The sequence below is a fragment of the Carcharhinus amblyrhynchos genome, chromosome 17, assembly GCF_965287045.1.
Source record: "Carcharhinus amblyrhynchos chromosome 17, sCarAmb.v2.hapA, whole genome shotgun sequence".
Lineage (NCBI taxonomy): Eukaryota > Metazoa > Chordata > Chondrichthyes > Carcharhiniformes > Carcharhinidae > Carcharhinus > Carcharhinus amblyrhynchos.
Window position 1 is genome coordinate 55,068,462 of NC_137340.1, and position 27,246 is coordinate 55,095,707.

The window sequence follows — 27,246 nt, forward strand, 5'->3', positions numbered from 1 at the left end:
GCAACCTTCAGATATCTGTAGATATGAACCCCAAGATCTCTCTGTTCCTCCACATTCCTCAGAACCCTGCCGTTGACCCTGTAATCCGCATTCAAGTTTGTCCTACCAAAATGAATAACTTCGCACTTATCAGGGTTAAACTTCATCTGCCACTTTTCGGCCCCACTCTGCATCCTATCAATGACTCTTTGCAGCCTACAAGAGCCCTCCACCTCATCCACTACTCCACCAATCTTGGTGTCATCAGCAAATTTACTAACCTACCCTTCAGCCCCCTCTTCCAAGTCATTGATAAAAATCACAAATAGCAGAGGACCCAGCACTGACTCCTGTGGTACACTGCTGGTAACTGGCCTCCAGTTTGAAAATTCTCCTTCCACCATCACCCTCTGTCTTCTATGAGACAGCCAGTTACTTATCCAAACAGCCAAATTTCCTTCTATCCCACACCCATTTATCTTCTTCATGAGCCTACCATGGGGAACCTTATCAAATGCCTTATTAAAATCCATGTATACGACATCAACTGCTCTACCTTCGTCCACACACTTAGTTACCACCTCAAAGAATTCAATCAAATTTGTGAGATAGGACTTACCCCTCACAAAACTGTGCTGACTATCCCGGATTAAATTGCATCTTAATCCCATTCTTAATGCAGTCTTAATCCCATCCACAGAGCCTTCAGGTCCACAGTTCAAAACCAGGGAACTGGATATTGAGAAGGAAACATTTACAGGGCTATGGGGAAAGAATAAGGGAGTGGGACCAATTACACAGCCCATTCAAACAGCCAGCCCACTTACAAAGGGCCAAATGGCCTTTTACCATGCTGTGTAAATGTCTAATACACAGTCTGGTTAACGGCTGGTGAGAGAATTGACAGAAGGACTATACTCAATTTAGAAAATAAAGAATTTGCATTCATACAAATTTTACATTTCTGAGATCTCAAAGTTCTCTACAGCTAACAATAATTTTTGAAAAAAAAGCAAAACACTGCGCATGCTGGAAATCTGAAATAAAAACAGAAAATGGTGGAAAAACTCCACAGGTCCGGCAGCGTTCTATAGAAGGGTCATTTAGATCCACATACATTACCAGACCTGCTGACTTTATCAAGCTTTTTCTGGTTTTAAAACACTTTTGAAGTGTTGTTTGAAAACAAATGTAACTGATAATTTTATAAAGTGGTTAAATTCACAAAAAGATTTAGTCAAGAGTCTATTCTCAACAGGAGAAAGGAAGATCAATGGAAAAATGATATTGATAAAGACCAATATCATCATATCTCAAGCAGATGGGTCTTGGGTAAGAGACATGAAATACAGCTAGGGTCGGATACTTCCCGTAGACTAGCTACATGACAGATAAGGAACAGACATACCAGACATAACTGTGCGCAAGAGAGAGCAAGTGTACCTGGAAGGTGGCAAAAGTGCCAGTTCCCGAGGACTGAAGGCATTTCAGTGAGGGCATGCTGTCCGCCAGGCTGGAGCAGCCAATCCACAGAGACCTGGGCACTGAACACTGAAAAAGAGAGGAGCACAATGAGACAGGCAGTGGGTAAAAGTACATACACAGACCAGATGAGCACGGAATGAAACAGCCTTCAATCGGATCAGGCTCCTGAGCTCTACCCTCAACAGAATCAAAATCCTAGACCTTCCCAAATTCACTAAGTCAGTCAGATACCGAACTCTCAGCAACCATATCCAAGACATCAGGAATGTTACAGACCAAACTCTCAGTCAAAAGCATCAGCGATTTTCCCTTGTGCAGATTAGGATTCCAGCTGGAAAGCCAAAAAAATGATCATGCACCTTGCACTAAGTAAATTTTGACGATAACTACAATAGATACTAGCAGTGCACAGTTTGCCCACTGCAGAGTGCCTATTATGTAGTATCTCAAAGTTAATGCATCTTTTAAAGAAAGCAGGGAACTAAATCTTTTCACAGATAGATTCCTAGTGATGCATGACGTAGAGCTTTAAATAGCAACTGTAAGTAGCACATAGCTACTGCTGCCATTAGGACTTCAGTAAAAAAATGTAGTAGCACTTTTGAGCTTTTTGTACTATGCCCTACTGAACGGTGATAAATACCCTAACATGGTGCTTAGCACTGCTGCCTCATGGCGCCAGAGTCCTGGGTTCGATTCCTGGCTTGGATCACTGTTTGTATGGAGTCTGCATGTTCTCCTCATGTCAGTGTGGGTTTCCTCCAGGTGCTCCAGTTTCCTCCCACACTCCAAAGATGTGCGGGTTAGGTTGATTGGCCATGTTAAATTAACACTCGTGTCAGGGGGATTAACAGGATAAATATGTGGGCTTACGGGAGTAGGGTCTGGTGGGATTCTGTTCGGTGCAGACTCGATGGGCCAAATGGCCTCCTTCTAATGAAATGATCCTATGAAATGATCTATAACCACTTGTTCAATTGGGTTCTGCTCAGAGAGTGCCTTGCCCTGTATAATTTAGAGAGAAGGATAGGAGTGGGGGAGGTGGGTTTACAAACTTCTCTCATTGGTACTTGAAGCAACTTGGAAGGCTTTCATACACAAGCACATCAACCTTCAGGCTTACTGTCTTTTCCTGGGATGCTGTACGGGATTTTTTGCTGCATCAGTTCACAGACTGTGGGACGTGGGCAGACCTGGAAATCAGGGCCTTCCTCATTTACTTATTCTCCCGCAAAAAGCAGCAAGGGATTGTTATTGGGAACAAGAATAATCTAAGCAGACATACAAAAAGGATTCACTAATAGCAGAGCTTTAATTCAAAAGCATGAAAACAGTCCAACCCACAGCTTCTGCTCATCAGAAATACCAGACATCAACTGGCAAAGACACAGAAAAGCATATTTCAACAGCTCTGTATTGGGTGAAAATGCAAGTTCAGGCCCGTGTCCCATCCCCACGTGGGGAATTACAAATCCAGAACCCACCACTATATGGGGCAATCACAGACACAAGAGTCACATCCCATCACCATGTTAGGCATTACAGACCCACATCCCATCACCATGTGGGAAATCACAGACACAGACCCACATCTCACCACTGCGTGGGGCAAATATAGACACAAAATACTTGTCCCATCATGGTGCAGTGGAAATTGCTGGTTCAGATCCATGTCCATGGGCGGCACAATAGCATGGTAGTTAGCAGGGACCCGGATTAGATTTCCGGCTTGGGTAACTGTCTAAATGGAGTTTGCATGTTCTCCCCGTGTCTGTGTGGGTTTCCTTCAGGTGCTCCAGTTTCCTCCCAAATTCTGAAAAGACGTACTGGTTAAATGCATTGACCCAAACAGATGCTGGACTGTGATGACTAGGGGAATTTCACAGTAACCTCATTGCAGTGTTAATGTAACTTTACTTGTGACTAATGAATAAACTTGATTTTATGTCCCATTTCTGTGTGGGGGAATTACAGACAGCGATTTGTGATCAGTAAGTTTGTGGATGACACAAAGATGGTTGGACTTGCGGGTAGCGATGAACACTGTCAGAGAATACAGCAAGATATAGATAGGCTGGAAAATTGGGTGAAGAAATGGCAGATGGAATTTAATCCAGATAAATGTGAAGTGATGCATTTTGGTCGGACTAACGTGGGGGGAGCTATACAATAAATGGCAGAACCATCAAAAGTATAGATGCACAGACGGACCTGGGTGTGCAAGTCCACCAATCCTTGAAGGTGGCAGCACAGGTGGAGGTGGTGGTGAAGAAGGCATATGGCATGCTTGCCTTTATAGGATGGGGTATGGAATATATAAATTGGCATCTGATGTTACAGCTATATAGAACGCTGGTTAAGCCACATTTGGAGTACTGCGTCCAGTTCTGGTCGCCGCACTACCAGGACGTGGAGGCTTCAGAGAGAGTACAGAGAAGGTTTACCAGGATGTTGCCTGGTACGGAGGGTCTTAGTTATGAGGAGAGATTGGGTAAACTGGGGTTGTTCTCCCTGGAAAGATGGAGAAGAGGGGAGACCTAATAGAGGTGTATAAAATTATGAGGGGTATGGAAAGAGTGAACAGTGGGAAGCTTTTTCCCAGGTCGGAGGTGACAAACACGAGGGGTCACAGGTTCAAGGTGAGGGGGATGAGGTTTAATTCAGATATCAGAGGGACGTATTTTACAGAGGGTGGTGGGGGTCTGGAATGCACTGCCAAGCAGAGTGGTGGAGGCAAACACGCTGGGATTGTTGAAGACTTATCTGGATAATCACATGAGCAGACTGGGAATGGAGGGATACAAAAGAATGGTCTAGTTGGACAAACGAGCGACGTAGACTTGGAGGGCCGAAGGGCCCATTTCCTGTGCTGTATTGTTCTTTGTTCTGTGTCCCACACTATCCGGGGCATCAAAGACACAGATACACATCCCATCATGGTCTGGGAGACTGCCAGTTCAGACCCTTGTACCATCATTGTGTTGGGGAGATCAGTCAAATCTGCTTCCCGTCATCGTACATTGCAAACACAGACCCAGACTATTGTCCCATCACCACGTAGGACATCACAGGAAACCCATTTGTGTTCTACCACCATGTGGGCAAACTGCTGGTGGAAGCCTGTGTCCCATTACTTTGTGCTGCATCCTGTTGCTGCAGGGATGACTGGCCCTTGAAATTAATATTGATTTGAGATTGGAGGCTAAGAGAAAAGAAACTAGCTGTGATACGTATTTCCCAGTAGATTAAAAAGTTGACATTGCAAAAGGCTGTAAAACCACAGTTGCAGTTGATATGAAAAAGTTGAATAGAAATCTTAATGAATTTTCAGCATTTCTGACAAATGCACAATTAAGGCGCTACATCACTGAGAAACTTGACACGAGAGCGTAAAATAGTAATTTGGTGTTTCCTCCTTCTGGTATCTGGATGTTTTTTGCTGTCAGTTCATCACTGACAGTCATCCTTCAGTGTGAAGGATCTGCAGTGTTTTTTTCCGGTTAATAATTCTGTAATTTTAACTACTCATCCCAACTTCCAGACTCCATTCACACATCTATGCAGACAGCTGTCTTGAGTCACAGAGCCACCAGACATGGGAGACTAACCTGCAGTAAAAACCAACCATCACCAATGTAATAGAATTTCAACATGCATCTTGTATGCACAAACAGGTGTTTGTAGGGATGAAGGTTTGCAGTAATAACAGGCAAAGGAAGCTTTCTGCTCATGCAAAACCCCACACAGGGATGTGTTGATGCTCGAATGCATTCATCGGTCCAGTGGAGCAGTTGCAGTTCTCACACTGGCTGGTGTGCTGCCAAGTGAGCTGGTCACAGACGAGCAGAGCAATGTTAGTTTAGAGCTCTGCGATATACCGAAGGGTTTCTCAGGAGCAGGAGACACATGTGCGTCAGATGTGTAGACAGCTGTCTGCAGTGAGGAGTGGAACAGTTACTGGTTTAAAATCAGACAAGGGACCAACTATGACAGAATTAGTGAGTACAGCAGGAATGCTGTGATGTTACTGGACTTGTAATCCAGAGAACAGGAGTTCAAATCCCACCATGGTAGTTTGATAATTTGAATTTACTTTAAAAATTGTTTTCTTGTCAATGTCCTGATGAGTGCAAGACAAGAAGCTTTGACAAAAAAGTCACTTTTTTCAACAATACTCTTGTTTAAAAATGTGGAAATAAAAATCTGGTTTCAATAAAAGTGACTGGATTGTCATGAAAAAGCCAACTGATTTACTAATGTCCTTTAGGGAAGAAAGCCCAGTATCCTTGTTCCATCCAGGCATATATGTGTGATTCCAGGCCCACACTAACATGGCTGATCTCTCACTGCCTTCTGAGGTGACCCAATAAGCCACTGAGTTTGTTATAACAGAGATGGGAATAAAAGGCAACCTTACCAGTGAAGTCTACACACTGATTGAGATTTATTTAAATTCAAAGTTCAGAAAAGCAGGAAATTTTCATGCAAATCCATTTGAACCATGAAAAAGGTGTAAAATTATAGATTTTGCCATTTCAAACAAGGACAGTGCATGGATAGGGTTCTGAACTGTGTAACATAAGAATTATGTATTGGCAGCTATTAGTCTGTGACTGCTTATCACAAAACATCAAAGTGCATAATAAGTCCATTGAAAAAGCCTTTCATAATCACAGGATTTCTCAAAACACTATAAAGCCAATTAAATATTTTTGATATTTAGTCACAATTGTAACGTACGAAACACAGCAACCGATTTAGATGAGAGACTAAATTGACTGGGTCTGTACTCGTTGGGCTTTAGAAGGATGAGGGGGGATCATATAGAGACGTATAAGATAATGAAAGGGATGAATAGGGTAGGGGTAGAGAGATTCTTCCTGCTTAGAAAGGATAGCAAGACTAGAGGGCACAGCCTCAAGGTAAGTGGGGGGGCAGTTTAGATCAGAGTTGAGGAGGAACTTCTTCACCCAAAGGGTGGTGAATCTCTGGAATTCTCTGCCTGTTGAAGTGGTGGAGGCTACCTCACTAAATATACTGAAGTCACGGGTAGATAGGTTTTTGATAGACAAGGGAATTAAGGGTCATTGGGAGAAAGCGGGAAAGTGGAACTGATCCACTTCAGATCAGCCATGATCTTATTGAATGGCGGGGCAGGCTCGAAGGACTAGATGGCCCACTCCTGCTCCTATTTCTTATGTTCTTATTCATAGAGGTTTACAGCATGGAAACAGGTCCTTTGGCCCAAGTTGTCCATGACGCTTTTTTTTAAAGAAACCACTACACTAGTCCCAATTGCCCGCGCTTGGCCCATATCCCTCTATACCAATCTTACTCATGTAACTGTCTAAACTCTTTTTAAAAAGCAAAACTGTACCCGCCTCTACTACTACCTCTGGCAGCTTGTTCCAGACACTCACCACCCTGTGTGAGAAAAAACTGCCCCCTTGGATCTTTTTGTATCTCTCCCCTCTCACCTTAAACCTATGCCCTCTAGTTTTAGACTCCTCTACCTTTAGAGCATAGAACATTACAGCGCAGTACAGGCCCTTCGGCCCTTGATGTTGTGCCGACCAGTGGAACAAATCTAATGACCCTCTAACCTAAACTATTCCAATATTATTCATATGCCTATCCAATGACCATTTGAACACCCTTAAATTTGGTGAGTCCACAACTGCTGCAGGCAGAGCATTCCATGCCCTTACTACCCTATGAGTAACAAACCTACCTCTGACATCCGTCCTATAATTACCACCCCTCAATTTAAAGCTACGTCCCCTCGTGTTAGCCATCACCATCTGAGGAAAAAGGCTCTCACTGTCCACCCTGTCTAATCCTCTGATCATCTTGTATGCCTCAATTAGATCACCTCTTAACCTTCTTCTCTCTAACGAAAACAGCCTCAAGTTCCTCAGCCTATCTTCATAAGACCGTCCCACCATACCAGGCAACATCTTAGTAAACCTCCTCTGCACCCTTTCCAACGCTTCCACATCTTTCTTATAATGCGGCGACCAGAACTGTACGCAATACTCCAAGTGCAGCCGCACCAGACTTTTGTACAGTTGCAACATGATCTCACGGCTCTGAAATTCAATCCCTCTACCAATAAAAGCTAACACTCCGTACGCCTTCTTAACAACCTTATCAAACTGGGTGCCAACTTTCAGGGATCTATGCACATGTATACCGAGATATCTCTGCTCATCGACACTACCAACAGTCCTTCCATTAGCCCTATATTCTGTAATCCTGTTACTCTTTCCAAAGTGAATCACCTCACACTTTTCCGCATTAAACTCCATTTGCCACCTCTGCTTCTTTGGGAAAAGATATTGACTAGCTGATCTATGCCCTTCATTACTTTATAGACCTCTATAAGATCACCCCTCAGCCTCCTACGCTCCAGAGGAAAATGTCCCAGTCTATCCAGCCTCCTTTTATAACTCGATCCATCAAGTCCCGGTAGCATCCTAGTAAATCTTTTCTTTCTAGTTTAATAATATCAATTTGCAATAATAATATCAATAATTTGCACAGCAAGATCCCACAAGCAGCAATGCAGTAATGGAGAGTTAATCTGTTTTGGAAATAGTGACTGAGGGGAAAATATTTTGCAGGAGAACTCTCCTGCTCTTCTTCACAATAGTGCCAGAGAATCTTTTACACTTATCTAAAAAGGCAGATGGAACCTCATTTTAAAACCTCCAACACCCGTTTTGTACTGCATTGGAGTGCCAATCCGGTTTAAACACTCAATTCTGCAGGGGGACTTGAAGACACAATATTCTGACTCAGAGCTGAGTGCTGCTTCAACTGAGGAACCTACGGACAATAAGGGGCTCAAACTGCAGTCAGAGACTAGGCCTCAAGCCGAAGGAACTCTGTCTGGTTTGGGTTTAGAGTTCCTACCAACTGCCAGTCCTATTTTAATTTTGCCAGCCTCACAGTTTGAAAAGCTTACCTCATTGATGGGTAAATCCTCACACTGCTATCTGTAACAGAAGCTCATGAAGTTTAGGGATTATTGGGAATGGAGATTTAATGTGCGAGCAGCTTTATGTTGAAACTTTGTTGTCTATGTTTCTGTGATCACAAAAATCTTGTACCAAAGCAGCCAGAGTGCCAGCAGTAAATCAACGCAATACTTGGTCTCAAACGTCTTTTGTAGGATGTTGTTCGCTGAAACAAAGAGTAAGAACTAATTGCTGCTTTTCAGATTGGTAGGCAGTAACCAGTGCAGTGTCACAGGGTTCAGTGCTGGGGCCCCAGCTATTCACAATATATATTGATGATTTGGATGAGGGAACAAAATGTAACATCTCAAAGTTTGCAGATGATACCAAGTTGGGTGGGAGGGTGAACTGTGACGAGGATGCAGAGATTCTTCAGAATGATCTGGACAGATTGGGTGAGTGGGCCAATCAATGGCAGATGCAGTATAATTTGGATAAGTGTGAGGTTATTCGCTTCGGAAGTGAAAACAAGAAAGCAAGTAACTACCTAAATGGCTGTAAATTGGGAGAGAGGAGTGTGCAGCAGAAGTTGGATGTCCTTGTGCTCCAGTCACTGAAGGTAAATATGCAAGTGCAGCAGGCGGTAAAGGTGACAAATGGTATGCTGGCCTTCATTGTGAGAGGTTTCGAGGACAGGAGCAGGGATGTGTTGTTGCAATTATACAGGGCCTTGGTGAGGCCACACCTGGAGTATTGTGTACTGTTTCAGTCTCCTTTTCTGAGGATGTTCTTGCTCTCGCGGGAGTGCAGCGAAGGTTTACCAGGCTGATTCTGGGGATGGCGGGACTGATGTACAAGGAGAGATTGACTAAGCTAGGATTGTTTTTTTTGCTGGAGTTCAGACGAATGAGGGGGGATCTCATTCAGACTTATAAAATTCTAACAGGACTAGGCAGGATGGATGCAGGAAGGATGTTTCCAATGGTGGGGGAGTCCAGAACCAGGAGTCACAGTCTGAAGATTCATTTAGGATGGAGGTGAGAAGACATTTTTTTCTCCCAAAGAGTGGTTGAGCCTGTGGAATTCATTACCACAGGAAGTAGTTGATGCAAAAAGTCTGAGTGTATTCAAGAAGTGGCTGGATATAGCACTCGAGGTGAATGAAATCAAAGGTTATGGAGAGAAAGCAGGATTAGGCTATTGAGTTGGATGATCAGCCATGATTATAATGAATGGTGGAGCAGGCTTGAAGGGCCAAATGGCCTTCTCCTGCTCCAATCTTCTATGTTTCTGTGTTTCTATGAATATCAGGAAACGATGCATCAAGTAAAACTTGACCAGGGTTCTCCTATAAGCGTGACACCTGGTGTCGTTTTGGGGTGTGGAAAGTGTGAAAATCTGTTTCCCGATCATGCTAACTCATTAGAATACAGCAAGATCAATTTAAGAATAATGCAGCCAGAATTCAAATACTACACACAGCATCAAGAATATTCATCACTGCCCTATATCACCTCTGCAAAACATATACACTAACTTTGCTTTCACAAGCAGGTAAAGAGCTAATACAGCCCAAGTATTCTGATTATAATGACAGCACTGTCAGTGTTCACCATCAATTTTTTTAACATTCTATCAGAGGATGTAGGTGTCACTGGCTAGGCCAGCATTTACTGCCCATCCCTAATTTCCCTACGGATGGTGATGGTGAGCACCTTCTTGAACAGCTGTAGTTCATATGGTGTAGGTAGTGATTTCCAGGATCTTGACTCAGCGACAGCAAAGGAATGGTAATATAGTTCCAAGTCAGGATGGAGAGTGGCTTGGGGAGAATTTGCAGATGGCGTGTTCCGATGTGTCAGCTGCCTTTGTCTTTCTAGGTGGGAAATTTGGAAGGTGCTGTCCAAGGAGCCTTGGTGAGTTTCTGCAGTTCATCTTGTAGCTAGAACACACGGCTGCCAACGTGCATAGATTGTGCAGGGGGTGAATGGTGAAGGTGATGGATGGGGTGCCAATCAAGTGGGCTGGCTTGTCCTAGATTGTGAAAAGCTTCAGGTTTTGTTGGAGCTGCACCCAACTAGGAAAGTGGAGAGTATTCCACCACACTTCCGATTAGTGCCTTTGCAAATGTACACAAGACTTTCAGGAATCTGTCGGCAAGTTACTCGCCACAGAGTTATTAGCCTCTGACCAGCTCTTGTAGCCACAGTATTTATTTGGCTGGTCCAGTTCAGTTTCTGATCAACTGTAACTTCCAGGGTGTTGATAGTGGGGAATCCAGGAAAAGTAATGGCACTGAATGAAAAGCGGCAAATGGCTGGATTCTCTTGTTGGAGATGGTCATTGCCTGGCACCTGAATGATACGAATGTTACTTACCAATTATCAGCCCAAGCCCAAATGTCCCTCATGGATTGCTTCAGTATCTGAGGAGTTGCGAGTGGTGCTGGGCATTGTGCAATCATTGGTAAATATTCCTACTTCTGAATTTATGATGGAAAGGTCATTGATGAAGAAGTTGAAGATGGCTAGGGCTAGGACACTACCCTGAGGAACTCCTGAACCTAACCAGCACACCTTTCGGACTCTGGGAGGAAACTGGAGCATTCAGAGGAAACTCATGCTAACAGTGACCCAAACTGGGAATCGAACTTGGATCCCTCATGCTGTGAGGCAGCAGTGCTAACCACTGTGCCACCATACTGCCCATACGAATGCACTGGGATCCCCCATCACTTGTGGATAATTGTGGAGCTTCCTCCTTGTTGTTTAATTGACCACCATTCATGACTGGATTTACCAGAGCTTAGATCTGATCTGTTGGTTGTGGTATTGCTTTGTTCTGTCTACTGCATGCTGCTTGAATAGTCTTATGTTGTAACTTTATCAGGTTGATACCACATTTTCAGGTATGCCTTTCACTGCTCTTCATGCTCATCTTGCACACTTCATTGAATCAGCGTTGATGCCCTGGCCTGACAGTAATGGTAAAGTGGAGGATATGCCAGGCCATGAGGTTACAGATTGTGGCCAAGTACAATGCTGCTGCTGATACCCCTCAGCACCTCATGGATTCTGAATTTGAAGTTGCTTAATCTGTTTGAAATCTGTTCCATTTAGCACAGTGGAGGGTATCCTCAATGTGTAGATGGGACTGTTTCTCTACAAGGACTGTGCAGTGGTCACTCCTACCAAACCATCATGGACAGATATATCAGTTCAGGTGAGCTGGTGAGAACAAGGTCAAGTAGGTATTTCCTGCTTGCTGATTCCTCACTACCTACCGCAGATCTACTCTAGACCCTATCCACTCTGGACACTATGTCCACTGGGACTTTGCAAGCTCAATCAGTAGTGGTACTACCAAACCACTGTGGGTGGCAGACTTCATTGTCCAGCATTGAAATCCTCTAACCAGAGTAAATTCTGTGCTCTTGCCATACCAAGGTGAAATCCACACTAAAGTGCATGGTGGATTTTTCTTTGAGCTTAGTCACTGGACTGCAAAATTCTGATCAAAGTAGTGTTCACATTAATGGCTCAGCTATTGGCAAGATTGCAACATCCACTGGGGCCAGTCACGTCACTAGCTTTAACATAGTCCAGACTTCAATATGGAAAGGGTCATAACAGCAATAGGAGTACAAATTGTGCTGCTGCAGAGTCAGAGCACTTGGTAAAGATGAGTGTGTGTAATATGAAGGCAAGAGTTACTTCAGCTAATGGCAGCCACAGAGAGCAATGTGCATCAGAGTGGAATTATAGGGACGCTTCTGGATACTCAATAAACTACATTCAGAATAAGATAACCAGAAGACACAGGATTCTCCACCTTTAGAGTAGTCTGAAGTGTAAAATTTCTCTGAGATGCATCAAGTAGCTCTTGATGTGATGCATGAGCTTTTGAGACATAAGTTGATTAAAGCCATCAGCTGACCAGTCCCACTCTATTCAACTGCTGGTGATGAACATTTATTTTACTGTTCAAAAATCTGTTAAGGCCAACTCCACCCAAGATGTTTCTTCTTCTGGGGTGTTCACCCAGAATCTCTAATTCCTAGGCACATTACAACAGGCTGGATCTCTTTTCTTCCACATCAACACTCCATCCCTCAACTTTATTTGAAAGTTTAGTGCCATTTGCTCTATCCTTGTTCTGCCCAATCTTTCTACGTATTCTTACCTCTCCAGGCTAAACCTTTGCTTAGTCTAGCTTAGACTTTCCCAACATTTCAGAAGCGCAAAACGCTTCTTCACCTCCAAAGTCAGGGATTTTAAAACGCAAGCTTTGGGCCAGCTAACCACAACAATTTACCTTGCTTTCTGCCCTAATTTTACCAATCCAAAGGATCCCAACCTTCCACCCAGTTCTTTAATTCAAGATTAAAGTATAATCATGGAGCCAAAAACTAACAGAAAACACACACCCAAATGAAATTCTATAAAGAAACTTTCCTTGGTGTGTCTGGGAACATACAAGACACAAGTTTTGGATGAATGTGATCTTAAGTTTTCAGGCAGCTAAACTATATGTTTCTCATAGGGGGTTGCCAACTCTCCAGGGGTGGCCTAGAATCTCTAAGAAGTGAAGACCAATCTCCAGGGCACTGCTGTTGCGATCCCAAAGAAACAGCGTTGGGACATAACAAAAAGATATCTTAATTGCTATTTTCTGTGAACAATTATCTTTACCATATGTAAAAATATTGAAAGTGGGAGAAAACAGTTTGTTTAGCGAACAGCCAAGCATGATCCAATTAGGTAATGAGACTTTTTGCTTTCCAATCAGAATAGAAGGGCAGTGTGTCACAAGAATGGATGTGCTAGTCAACTAATACTGGAGTGTGAGGCAAGGTATGTAATGGAACCTCCAGGAATAGATTTAGTTGTAGTTGGTTCATCCCATCCTGCTAAAACTAATAAGTTTGTTTTTATATTAAGTTAACTTAGACTGTGAAAAAACACCTAACAGCAACATGCTAAATTTGGCTGTGATGAGGGAGTACTTTGAACTGTATTAACACTAGCTGGGCATGGCAGGAGAGGTGACAAGGTTGTCTTTATATAGTAAAACATCACAAGGTATTTCACATGCGTTATTAGGGCAGTTCACCTCAGTCAAAGAGGTAGAGTGTAAGGAGTGTTTTGAAGGAGGAATGGTAGAGGGAGAGAGATTTAGTCTTGTTGTATCAACAGTACATAGCTGTCACTGATTAGAATACTTGCATGTGATTTTAATCCAAGCTTTGGCCCGAGAAGCTTTTAAAATTGAATTCATTCACATGGGACAAAAAAGTACTCAAAATGGGATAAGGATTCACTGCTATCTCTTCTCTCTCCCCCGCCCCCACCCAGATCAATAGTTTTAATAGTAAAATGTAAAAGGTTAATAGAAAACCTACTTAAATTCATTGCCTTCTTCGCACGTAAATCAATTTCAAAAATACACATCTTAAAATAATGCTATTGACAAAAACACAATTGGACTTTCCCACTGAGAAACATAAAGAAGATTGTTTATAACAGAACATCAAAAAGCTGCAAGACTGTGTAATCAGTCCACTCTGTCACACTTGAAGTAGAACTCTGTTTTCTCTCTCACTGCCTCTTTAAACTATCCCATATAAATCTTGCTGAATAAAGCCTTTAGAAATTTTCTTATAGTTCATATTATAGTTTGACAAACAAAAGAGCCTTAAAAGCTGAAAACAAATGTTCCACCAACTAAGTAACTACTGATGCTTTCTGGAAAGTGTGATGGCGCACATGCTTAGACAAAGGATCATCTGGACTTGAAACGTCAGCTTGTCTCTCCTTACAGACCTACTGACATTTTTCAGCATTTTCCCTTTTGGTTCCTTGGTGCGAGCTCACATTCAGACCTTGGAAATCATGCTGCATGGTAGGTTGATTTGGGGAAATGGGGCTGGAGAAAGCGCATCTATGTGCCCAGTCTCCTGACTGGAGTTAGGGATGAAACCCCAGGTGAACTTGAAACTGGCTGCCATGTTTTCACAAGCTCAATTGGAGGGTTCCTCGTCACAAGCTCGATGGAGCATATTGTATCTGGTTTTCCAGGCCTGGGGTCAGTCAAAGACTCCTACCACCAATGTTACATCTTACCCTTGGTGCTTGTAAAGAACTGGAGGTGTCCAGACATGATGGGTCTTCACCACTCACTAGGGCCTAGATTTCTCTGAACTGGGGCTTCGGAATGACAGCATGGCAGAGGTGCAAAGGCTTCAGTGAAACTCTGGATGGATCCTGGACATTGCTTGATGATCCGGTCATGGTTTTGGCTTTTTCAAGCTCCGTGAATGGTTATATTATCCAGCAGTTCATCATTAATGCAGAACTTTGTTCATTGTGATCGTATTCCTGATCCAGTAATTTTGTTCTTTATCCTGACAATGATCTGAGCAGAGATTTTGTCATCAGTTATCTGTGAAAATCAGGACTGTCCAGAATTGTAACTCTTCCCAACATAGGAAACATACAGTAAAAGGCAGAACCCTTAACAGTATTGATAGGCAAAGGGATTTGGGTGTACAGGTACACAGATCACTGAAAATGGCACTGCAGGTGGAGAAGGTAGTCAAGAAGGCATGTGGCATGCTTGCCTTCTTCATCCGGGGCATTGAGTTTAAAAATTGGCAAGTCATGTTGCACCTTTACAGAATCTTAGTTAGGCCGCACTTGGAATATAATGTTCAATTCTGGTCGCCACACTACCACAAGGTTGTGGAGGCTTTGGACAGGATACAGAAAAGATTTACCAGGATGTTGCCTGGTATGGAGGGTATTAGCTGTAAGAGATTGGAGAAACTTGGCTTGTTCTCACTGGAACAACGGAGGTTGAAGGGCGACCTGATAGAAGTCTACAAGATTATGAGAGGCATGGACAGAGTGGATAGTCAGAAGCTTTTTCCAGGGTGGAAGAGTCAATTACTAGGGGGTTTAAGGTGCGAGGGGCAAGGTTTAAAAGGTGTACGAGACAGATTATTTTTTAAAACACAGAGGGTAATGGGTGCCTGAAACTTGTTGCTGGGGGAGGTACTGGAAGCGGTTACGGTAGTGACTTTTAAGGGGTGTCTTGACAAATACATGAATATGATGGGAACAGAGGGATATGGTCCCCGGAAGGGTAGGGAGTTTTCGTTAAGTCGGGCAGCATGGTCGATGCAGGCTTGGAGCGCTGAAGGGCCTGTTCCTGTGCTGTAATTTTTTTTGTTCTGTATCCTGTTGTTAGGTGTCTTGATGATTTTTCATCTCCTTATCAGTATGGTTCCCTTGGTGGAAATGGTTTATGATTTCCAGTGATGGTGGGGCCTGTACGATGCCTCTGATATGGCTGGAAAGGAGTGAGGTCTGTTGTGTTGCGAGTCTTGGCATGGTGCAAGAATCCATGACTTACTGACTCCTGTATGCAAGAGTATACACTGCTACACCATGCCTTGCAGCAATGGTGGTAACCTAATGTTCTCCATTTTCTGGGGTATGCTTTCATTGCTTCAAGGTCTTGGGATGCTGAGTTAGGTCCCAATTGGTGGTATTTTACCAATAGTTTACCTATAAGGGATCCTGTATATCGTGTAGCTCTGTCTTTATTGTCCTCTGGAGAAGGGAGTGCACCATGGTGTCATGCAATCATGACATCTCCTGTTCTTTCTGGTATCCTTTCTTTAGTAAAAAGTCTGACAACACCAGGTTTAAGTCCAACCGATTTATTTGATAGTAAACTCACTAGCTGTTGGGGTTAGTCCCATTCACCTGACGAAGTGACTAACCTTGAAAGCTAGTGAGTTTACTATCAAATAAATCGGTTGGACTTAAATCTGGTGTGGTCAGACTTTTTACTGTGTTTACCCCAGTCCAACGCCGGCATATCCACATCGTCCTTTCTTTACCCATACGAAAGGAGATGTCAACTACAACGACTGATAATCTGAACCATTTGTATGAGTATTTGCAGATCTTTTCTGTGTATCTTTATGGAATAATGATCACTCTATACTGTACTAGATTTTGGGGATTTGTGACATTTTGTGGTAAAATGCAAAATGGAAAACCTTTAATAAAAACATTCATTTAAAAAAAAAGAAAAAAGGCGAAAGATGTTTGATGATCCAACAGGTGACAAACCAATTTGTCCACTTAAGAAACAGACAGATCATTCAGAATTGGTTGTCTTCATAAATCCTTAGCAGGATTTCACTGGCAGTTTTCCAGCTGCTTTCCTCACTACTGTTTTGTTCCAGGACTCGGTATTTTTAATTTGCAGTGTAATTCTAAACCAATTTACAAAAAAAAAGCACAAGGCTCTTAATATTTGACTCGAGTAATTGATTTGCCATGATACTATACTCAGGGAATCAGGGCCAAATGCAGTTCTCATCAAGCAGCGTTTGTCAACAGCTCAATGGTTGCAGACGTGATTCAATTTCTATTTTAAGGTCACAATCATTGTCCTTGTTTTCATACCTTATATATTCCAATGCAACTTATAACGGAAATATCCTACGTAAACTTGCCATGCTGCAGCACAGTGGTTAGTACTATTGCTTTACAGCACCAAGGACCCGGGTTTGATTCCCAGCTTGGGTCACTCTGTGTAGAGATTGCATGTTCTCCTCGTGCCTACGTGGGTTTCCTCCGGGTGCTCCGGTTTCCTCCCACATTCTGAAGGACATGCTGGTTAGATGCATTGACCCGAATAAGTGCTGGACTGTGGCAACTAGGGGAATTTCACAGTAACTTCATTACAGGGTTAATGTAAGCCTTACTTGTGACTAATAAATAAAGCATTTAAACCCTCTTAGCACTGGCCGTACTTCAGTACCTCTGCAGGAAAACAGGTGTAATTACAGTATGACATGTTTACATGAACGATTTTCGTTATTAACAGAAACATGGCAACTTATAATGGAAAATGCTGACTGGAAATATGTACGTTTGTAGAATGCTCAGTATGCCATAGGAAGATATATATTACTACTGAGATACAACACTGGACGGTCAGTCAGCTTATTATGTCAGTGGCAGCTCCTTGGTTGAGTTAATCATAAGCACATTCTCTGACATAGGTATTGAAACTGCATTAATGCATCCGTAGCATTGCAATAGTTATTTTACGGTAACTATACAAGAGATATTTAATATACATAACACACATTTAATGACTTGCTTCTGCATATTCATTGACAACAAATATCAGTTACATTGCATTACTGAGGATACATATCACAACGTGCATCATTTCATGGTATATCCAGAAGGCATTTGCTTTTATACACTGATATACCATACATACATTCAAATATTCAGAAAAGTGGGGCATTTGGCCCATTGTACCTGTCATCTCTTTGAAAGAGATATCCAATTAGTCCCCTTCCCTGCAGCCATGTAATTTTTTCCAACTTAGAGTATTTGTCAAATTCCCTTTTGAAAGTTATCAGTGAATTTGCTTTCACTGCTTTTTCCGAGATACAATTCAGTTCATCATGGCCCAATGATTACATTTTTTGTTGCTTCCTGTTCTTTGCCAATCACCTTAAATCTGGTTCTTGGGGTTACCAACATTTCTGTCACTGAAAACAGTTTCTCCTCAATCACTTCACCAAAACTTCTAATGAATTGGAATACCTTGATTACCTTGACCTCTGTAAGGAGAACAACCCAACCTCCCTAGTTTCTTCACATAACTGAAATCCCTCACACCATTCGAGTAAATCTCCGCTGTACTGTCTCTGGACCTTGACATTCTTACAACACCTGCTTAAAGTCCAACAAGTTTATTTGTAGCCAAATAAATAGTTACAAATAAACTTGTTGGACTTTAAGCAGGTGCTGTGAGATTTCTTTGTTTTATCCCAGTCCAACACCGGCATCTCCACACCTTGACATTCTTCCCACAGACTGCTGTTCACTTTGCCAGCTGGGGATTAACCAGTGTTTTGGAAAGATCCTGCACAACTCCTTTTTTGTATTCCATACCTCTACTTATAAAGCCAAGTTTCTCATACACCTTTTTAAAACAGCCGATCTGCAACTTCACCTCTCATTAAAGGCTCACTGTTATGCATAAATATATATGCTGTTATACTTTAAGAGCATCAGCATAAACATGTTAATATATTGTACATGCAAAACAAACTTTCCATATTCATATAAGTAATATATGATGGTGCACCTTCCACATTGGTGAGCCATATATTTCTCCAGCACATTTCCAATGTCACAATGTTGTTACACATCTGGACAAAAATCAGAAAGGATTGAGAGGTTGTGAATTAAGATGCCACAATTGGATTGATTGGGTTATGTGGTGTTGGGGAAAGATAGGGATGACTGATTATGGACAACATTCATTGATCATAGTGCCTTTCACGTAGCAAAATCTCTCAAGCCGTTTCTCAGGGTAGTTATCAAATACAATTGATAGTGAGCCACACGTTAGACTTCATCTCCATAAGACCATAATACATCAGAACAGAATTAGACCATCTGGCCCATCGAGTCTGCTCCACCATTCAATCATGCTGATAAGTTTCTCAACCCTATTGTCCTGCTGTTTCCCCATAAACTTTGATCCCCTTACCAATCAAGAACCTACCTATCTCAGTCTTAAATATACCCGATCTGGCCACCACAGCCTTCTGTGGCAATGAATTCCAAAGGTTTACCACCCCCGGTTGAAGAAATTCCTCCTCATCTTGGTTCTAAAGGGTTGTCCCTTTATTCTGAGGCTGTGCCCTCGGATCCTCGTGTCTCATACTAATGGAAACATCTTCCCCACGTCCACTCTATCCAGGCCTTCCAATATGTTTTAAATTTCAATGAGATCTCCTTTCATCTTTCTAAACTTCACTGAGCCCAGACCAGGGTACTCAAACACTCCTCATACATCAAGCTTTTCATTCCCGGGATCATTCTCATGAACCTTCTCTGGACCATCTCCAGGGGCAGCACGTCCTTTCTTAGACACAGGGCCCAAAATTGCTCATAATATTCCAAATGTAGTCTGACCAGAGCCTTACAAAGCCTCAGCAGTACATATCTGCTTTTGTATTTTAGTTCTTGTGAAATGAATGTTAACACTATGTTTGACTTATTACTGACTCAACCTTAAAAGTTCTGAACTAGGACTTCCAAATACTTTTGGCTTTCAGATTTCTGAATTCTCTCCTCATTTAGAAAATAGTCTAACCCGCTTTTTCCTCACACTTTCCCAATGTTGTATTTTATCTTCACTTCTTTGCCCACTCTCCATGTCTTTCAGCAACCTCCCTGCTTTCTAATCCATCTTTGTATCATCTGCAAACATAGCCACAAAGCTCCCAGTTCTTTCAGCTAGATCACTGATCTACAAAGTGAAATGTTGTGGTCCCAACATTGACCTCTGCGAAACTCCACTAGTCACCACCTGTCATCCTGAAAAAGATCCCTTTATCCCCACTTTGTGCCTTCTGCTATTCAACAAATCCTCTATCCATGCTAGTACCTTGCCTCTAACACCATGGGCTCTTATCTTACTCAGCATCTCACTGACACATTTGTGTAATAATTAAAATTTAATTATCAAATTGTATTGCACATAGGTTTAGTGATGAAGCAAGCCTTAATTTGTATGTATTGTTGGAATGTCAAGTTGGCATCTCCAAGTGTAAAATACTATACTGCAGCTTTAAGGAGGAAAAAATCCCAGAAAAGAACAGATGTTGTAGTTTGAGAATCGGATGAATGCAGCATTAGCAGTAAACAGAAACTAAAACTGATAAGGTAAAAGAAGGGTCAGTGGGCTTGACTTGCAAGAAAAGGATACAAGTCTAGGTTTGTTTGTTGTAGGGAAGCCCAACTACTTCTCCCATTGGTCAGGAATTGAAAATACAGGGAGCAAGTTAGGGTCAAGTTGTTGTAGGGAAGCCATGAACTCACTTCCCATTGGTCAGGACTCCGAAATTATTGGAAAAAGTTACTAGTTGTATTTACATAGCTACTCAGACTTGAGCTACATGTGGCAAAAGTCTCCTGGCCTGCAAAAGTTGTATAAAAATGGAGGAGCAGTATTGGATCTTTTCATTTGTCACGGAGTAACATTATTCTGTAAAGACTTGCAAAAAGGGGCTCTTACTGAAGAGTTAGCAGCTCATACTTGAACCAGCAAAGAGTCAAGGCTTGGAGTTGGCCATAAGAAACCCAGATGCTGGGACGTTACTGAAAGAAAGTGATTAAGGTAACTGATTTAGAGGTTTGGAATTGACAACAAGAAACTAATGGTAAATATAGTTTGGGATTTGTTGCAAGAACATGAAAATATAGTGTTTAGTCAGTATCAGAATTCAATATTGAAATGAAAGTTGCCTTTAAGCACTCAGCAGAAAAGACTGGGAGGGAGAAAAAGAAAACATTCAGCAAAGCGGCTACCAATAGATAGACTGGGAAATTAGACCTGAAGGGGAGTTGCAAAGGGGGCTTTTGTATATATGTTAGAATGAAGTTGACCTCAGTAGAATCTTTAAGTCTTAATCAAGAGACTTTGTCCTAAGGACCAAGAAAAGACCTGAGAAGTCCTGGGATTCCCAGGAAAGACGGTGTATCGTGCCATTCCTTGGCTATTGGAATCTTAAGTATTCACCTTTGTTCAATAAACCTTGTTATCTTACATAAGATCTAAGGAGCAGGAGTAGGCAATTCAGTCCCTTGAACCAGCTCCGTCATTCAGTATGACTGATCTCATTTTGGCCTCATCTCCACTTTCCTGGCAGCTCCCCATGACTCCTTAGTCTGTCACTAATTAAAAACCTATCTCCTTCTTAAATTTGTGTTGCAGCATCCACTGCACTCGGATAGAATGCCACAAATTCACAACGCTTTGATTCGTCCTCATTTCTGTTTTAAATCTATCAGCCTTTGGCCTCTCATTCTAGAATGTCCAACAAGGAGAAATATCTGCTCTACATCTATCCTGTCAATCCCTTTTAGCACTTTATATACCTCAATTAGATATCCTTTCTTCTAAACTCCAGTGAATCCTTCATCCCTGGAATAAATCTAGTAAACTTTCTCTAAACCGCTTCTACGCACTCCAGACGTGGTCTCACTTAAGTCCAATGCAATAACACTTCCCTAATTTAACACTCTATTTCATTAGTAATGAACGCCAAAATTCCATTTACCTTTTTATTTACCTGCTGCAGCTAGAATCATAGAATCCCTACAGTGCAGGAGGTCATTTGAGCTGCACTGACAACAATCCCACCTATGCCTGTAACCCATTTATTTACCTTCATAATGTCAATGGGACTAAGGGACAATTTACTATGGTCAATCAACCTAACCTGCATATCTCTGGGCTGTGGGTATCTGCTGCACCCTGAGGAAACCCACTTGGGAAATAAACATGGGGAGAACGTGCAGACTCCACACACTTATCCAAGGCTGGAATTGAACCCAGGTCCCTGTGTTGTGAGGCAGCAGTACTAATCACTGTGCCATCCTGCATACTAACTTTCTGCCATTCATGCGCAGTTACTCAGATCCCCCGAATTGAAGTATTTTGAAGATTCTTTCCATATAGACAGTAAGTTGCCTTTTTATTCCTCCAACCAAAATGGATAACCTCATCCTTAGGTTAAATTCCATCTGCCAAATTTTGGCCCACTCGCCAAACCTATCCATATCCATTGTAAATTTCTTACGTCCTCATTGCAACTTGCCAACTTTACACCCATTCCTGTTAGATCTTATCACGTGTATTTTTGCATTCTATATTAAAGATTGTATTTTTTGCCAGAACGGTTATTCTGCAGCAAGACTTTATTTACTCTGGGCCTTGGTAGGGTAAAATTCCCAACACACAGGGAGATATTAGGACAACTGATCAAAAACATGGTCAAGAAGTAGATTTTTACAGTAAAAGAGAAGAGTGGCAGAGGGGTTTAGGAGGGTCCAGGCAGCTGAAAGTACGGTGATCCATATGGGGCAAGGACAGGATGTCAAAAGCCAGAATTGAAAGAACATAGAGATCGCAAAGGGTTGTTGTGTTAAAGGAGGTGACAGAGATAACATTATTACTGATACTACAGGATGCTATGCTACAGGTAGCTACTGCGACACAGACCAAGACCATTATACCATTTGAAAGGAGAAGAAATAAATATTTAAAAAGGAGGAACATCAAGAAGTTTTGAGGGAATGGTTTACAGGAGACACTGTCGGCAATGGCTTTGAAGACTGCTCAGAGGAACACAGCTAGTCCCACTCCCTAGCCTTTCCCCCGCCCCAAACCCCGTAATCTTTTTTCACTTCAGAAAACTGTCCAAATACATTCTGAAGGGTGTGATTGTATCTACCTCCATTAAATTCACAGGCATAGTATTCCAGACCTTAACCCAATGCTGCATAAGGAAGTTTCCCTCTCATGTCACTGGTGTTTCTCTGCCAATCACAAATCAGTGCCCTCTGGTTCTCAACCCTTCTGCCAACTGGGTCAGTGTTATCGAATGGGAGCTCATGGAATAGTTTTGAAACATTGAAGTTGAGGTGGCTTTAGGATGATTTGCCCTATGAGAAAGTCCCAATCACCAAGCTTGCTGTCTTATGTATGATGTATACAATTTGGATCACTTGCAGCTCAGTTTTCGTATGTCCAAGAACACAAGAAATATTATTACACACTTGTTCACAGGATGCAGTTATTACCTGTCCCCAATTCCCTTAATCTGGCGTTGACTGCCTTCTCAAACTCCTGGAGTCTGAGGTATAGGTACACCGCTAGTGGCGTTTACTACCAAATAAACCTGTTGGACTTTAACCTGGTGTTGTGAGACTTCTTACTGTATAGGTACACCCACAGTGCTGTTAGGAGGAGAGCTCGAGGATTTTGATCCAGCGATGGTGAAGGAATGACGATATATTTTCAAGTCAGGATGGTGTGTGACTTGCAAATTGTTGTGTTCCGGTGCTTTGGCTAAACTTGTCCTCTGGGTGGTAGAGGTCACAGGCTTGGAAGGTGCTGTCAAAGGGAGCCTTGGCGAGTTGCTGTAGTGCATCTTGTAGATGGCACACACTGCCTCCACTGTGTTGAGGATGGAGGGAGTGAATATTTACGGTGATGGATGGAGATAAATCAAGTGTGCTGCTTTGTCCTAGGTCAAATTTCTTGAGAGCTGTTGAAGTTGCACTCATCCAGGCAAGCATTCCATCACACTCCTGATATGTGTCTTGTAGAAGGTGTACAGACTTCGGAGTCAGGCGAATTACTCCATACAAAATTTCCAGTCTCTGATCTGCTTTTGTAGCCACCATATTTATATGGCTAGTCTAGTTCACTTACTCGAAAATGGTTACCCACAGCATGTTGATAGAGAGAAATTCAGCAATGGTAATGTCACTGAACGTCAAATGGAAATGGTTGGATTTTCTCTTATAGGAAACATCTGCAATTTGTATTATGATACAGTGCAGTGGTAAGTTCAATTCCCATACTGGCTGAGGTTATTCATGAAGGCCGCATCTTCTCAACCTTGCCCTCAGCTGAGGTATGGTGACCCTCAGATTAAAGCACCTCCGGTCAGTTCTCTCGCAAAGGGGAGGGCAGCCTACAGCTCTCGGGACCACGACGACTTGTCATCATCACTGGATCCAGGGTTATGCTCTGGAGTTCAAATCCCACAATGGCTTAAAGAAAATCTAGAATTAAAATTCTAATGGTGACAATAAAACCATCATCGATTGCCTATTTGGTTTACTACTAACCTTTAAAGGAGGAAATCTGCTGACCTTATTTGGTCTGGCCTATATGTGACTGCAGATCCAGAACAACATGGTTGACTCTTAAGTGTCCTCTGACTAACTGGTCTGTAGTTCACTCTTTCCCTCCTTTACTGAAAAATCATGTAATATTTGTCGCACCCATCTTTTCTGCAGCTATCTCTTACAGCCCTAAAGTGTAAGTCATCAAGTCTTGGGGATATGTTGGATTTTAGTCACTGTAGTTTCTCCAACACTTTTCCTCTGCTAATATTAATTTCCTCACCCGTTTTAGCCCCTTGATTACCATCTATTTTTGATTTGAAACTTGTGTCCTCTACGATGAAGCCAAAATATTTGTTCAATGCTTTCATTTTCTCATTCTCCATAATAATTTTTTTTATCTCTGCATCTAAGATATAGACATTTACTTTATATTTCTGACTTGTTTACTCATTCCTTTTCTATCCTTTTTAATCAACTTTTTGGTGGTCCTTTGCTGGTTTCTAAAAGACTTGCTTTTTTTTGTAACATTAAGCCTCTTTTAATTTAACATCATCTTTAACTTCCTCACTGAACCACAGATGCGTCCTTCTTGAAAAGTTTTTGTTTACCAACGGAATGTATTCTTATTGAACATTTTGAACTGTTTCTTTAAATTTCTCCCACTGTTCATTACTGCCATGCATTTTAACCAATTTACCCAATTAACTAGCCAGTTCTCCCTTCATACCTATGTAATTGGCTTTGTTTAAGCCAAGATTCTAGTGTGTGATTGGAATACGTCATTTTCAAACTTAACATGGAATTCAGTGGTATTGTGACCACGATTCCCAGTGGATCCTTTGCCATGATATTACTAATTAACTCTCCCTTATTATGCAATACTGGAGCTAAGATAGCTTTGTCCCTAGGTTCCACAAAGTATTGTTCCAAGAAACTGTAATGAATACATTCTACAAATTCATCTTCTAGACCACTTGTGCCAATTTGATTGTCCCAGTCTATACGAAGATTAAAGACAATTATTACATTGCCTTTATTACAAGCTCCAATATTTTCTCATGTAATGCTCTGTCCAATGATATAATTGCTGTTAGGGCTCTATAAACTATTCCCACCAGTACTTTATGACTCTTGCTCATTTCTACCCATACTGATTTTATTTCATGACCATCTGAGGCCAGAACCTTCCTCACTAATTTCCTTATGTCGTCCTTTGCTATCAATCAGGACTACCCCATTTTCTTTGTCATTCTCTGTCTTTCCAAAATAGCATACCCTGGAATATTTATTTCCCAATCTTGATCACCTTTCAATCGTGTCTCAATAAAGACAATTATATTTAAATCTGTTGTGCCAGTAATTAATCTATCTTATGGCACAGGCTTCATGCATTTAGATAAAAACATCTAATTTAGTTTTTTAAAACTTTATTCCCTGATGTACAACTTTTGTTATACTCGCCATCCCTTCCTTTCCCAATCTGATAACCTTTACTCAGCTATATTCTGATACCTCAACCTTCCTCTTTGGATTTATAATCTCCTTTCACCTGACCCCTCCCTCCACAAAGCCCGAGTCATACATTTGGCTTGGACATTGGTCTCAGCCTGGTTTAACTGGATCCATCCCAAGAGAATCGCTCACTGTCCTTCTGCCAGAACCTGTGAATCAAAACGCCTTCTTTTCAAACCATTTTTTGAGCCATGCATTTAATTTTCTAATCTGCTTGACCCTACGTGAATTGGCATGTGCCTCAGGTAACAACTCATGGATAGGTTGGATCAGACAGAGGCTCCCGAAACAGAGTTGTTATTTTCACATAAACCCAGAGACAGGGAGTGATGTGTGATAACACTTATAGACATTGCATGATGAGGTGCAATATGATAAATCCTCCAAGACTGACTTATAGAATCATAGACCATAAAAGAGGTTCTTTGGCCCATCAAGTCTGCAACAACATACGAGAAACATCTGACCTACCTAATACAATTTAGCAGCACTTAGCCCACATGCTTGAGTGCAATGACATGCCAAGTGCCCATCCAGGTACTTTTTAAAGGATGTAAGCAATTTGCCTCTACCGCCCTCCCAGGTAGCGCATTCCAGACCATCAGTACTGTCAGGTAAAAGCGTTTCCTTACATCCTCCCTAAATCTCCAGCCCCTCGCCTTGAACCTATGTCCCCTCATCACTGACCCCTTAAACTAAGGGCAACACAGCTGCTCCTTATCCATTCTGTCCATGCCCCCCGTAGTCTTGTACACCTCAATCAGGTCACCCCTCAGTCTTGTCTGTTCCAACAAAATTAACCAAAGTCTGTGCAACCTCTCTTCATAACAAACATTCAAACCCAGGCAACATCTTGGTGAGCCTCCTTTGCACCCCCTCTTTCCTATAACTTGGCAACCAGAATTGCACACAGTACTCTTGCTGTGGCCTCACCAAACTTTGATACAACTCTAACGTAACTTCCCTACTTTTGTAATCTATGCCTCAATTGATAAAGGCAAGTGTGTCCCATACGCCCTTTTCACCACTTTACTAACATGTTCTTCCATCTTCAGAAATCTGTGGACAAATACACCCAGGTCCCTTTGTTCCTCAGAAATTCTTAGTGTCATGCCATTCATTGAATACTTCCTTGTCAAATTACTCCTTCCAAAGTGTATCACCTCACACTTCTCAGGGTTAAATTCCATCTGCCTGTTATCTGCCCAGTTTACCATCCCGCCTGTATCTTCTTTGTAGCTCAAGATACTCTGCCTCACTGTTAACCACCGGCCAATCTTTATCTCATTCACAAACTTACTAATCCGACCTCCAAATAGTCATTTATGTCCTTTATATAAATGACAAATAATAGGGGACCCAGCACCCTGTGGTATGCAACTGGACACTGGCTTCCAGTCACTAAAGTAGCCATCTGTCATCACCCTCTGCTACAACTCAGGCACTTTTGAATCCACTCAATCCAATCAGAATTTGGCAAAAATACCTGAAGGCCACACTATCTGCCCTCTCAAAAGGATGTAAAGTACTCATGGCACAAAACAAAGGGCAGTGAT

At 42.0% G+C, this 27,246-nt stretch overlaps 1 protein-coding gene across 1 annotated transcript in view; it reads right to left on the reverse strand.

Annotated features, from left to right (window-relative positions):
* Positions 1 to 27,246, reverse strand: part of LOC145354539 (F-box/WD repeat-containing protein 1A-like) — a 197,490-nt gene that overhangs the window by 161,424 nt on the left and 8,820 nt on the right. Inside the window, exon 2 of the mRNA XM_080205989.1 lies at positions 1,423 to 1,530. Within this exon, the coding sequence (XP_080062115.1) occupies positions 1,423 to 1,530 (108 nt within the window). The remainder of the gene's footprint in view (positions 1 to 1,422; positions 1,531 to 27,246) is intronic.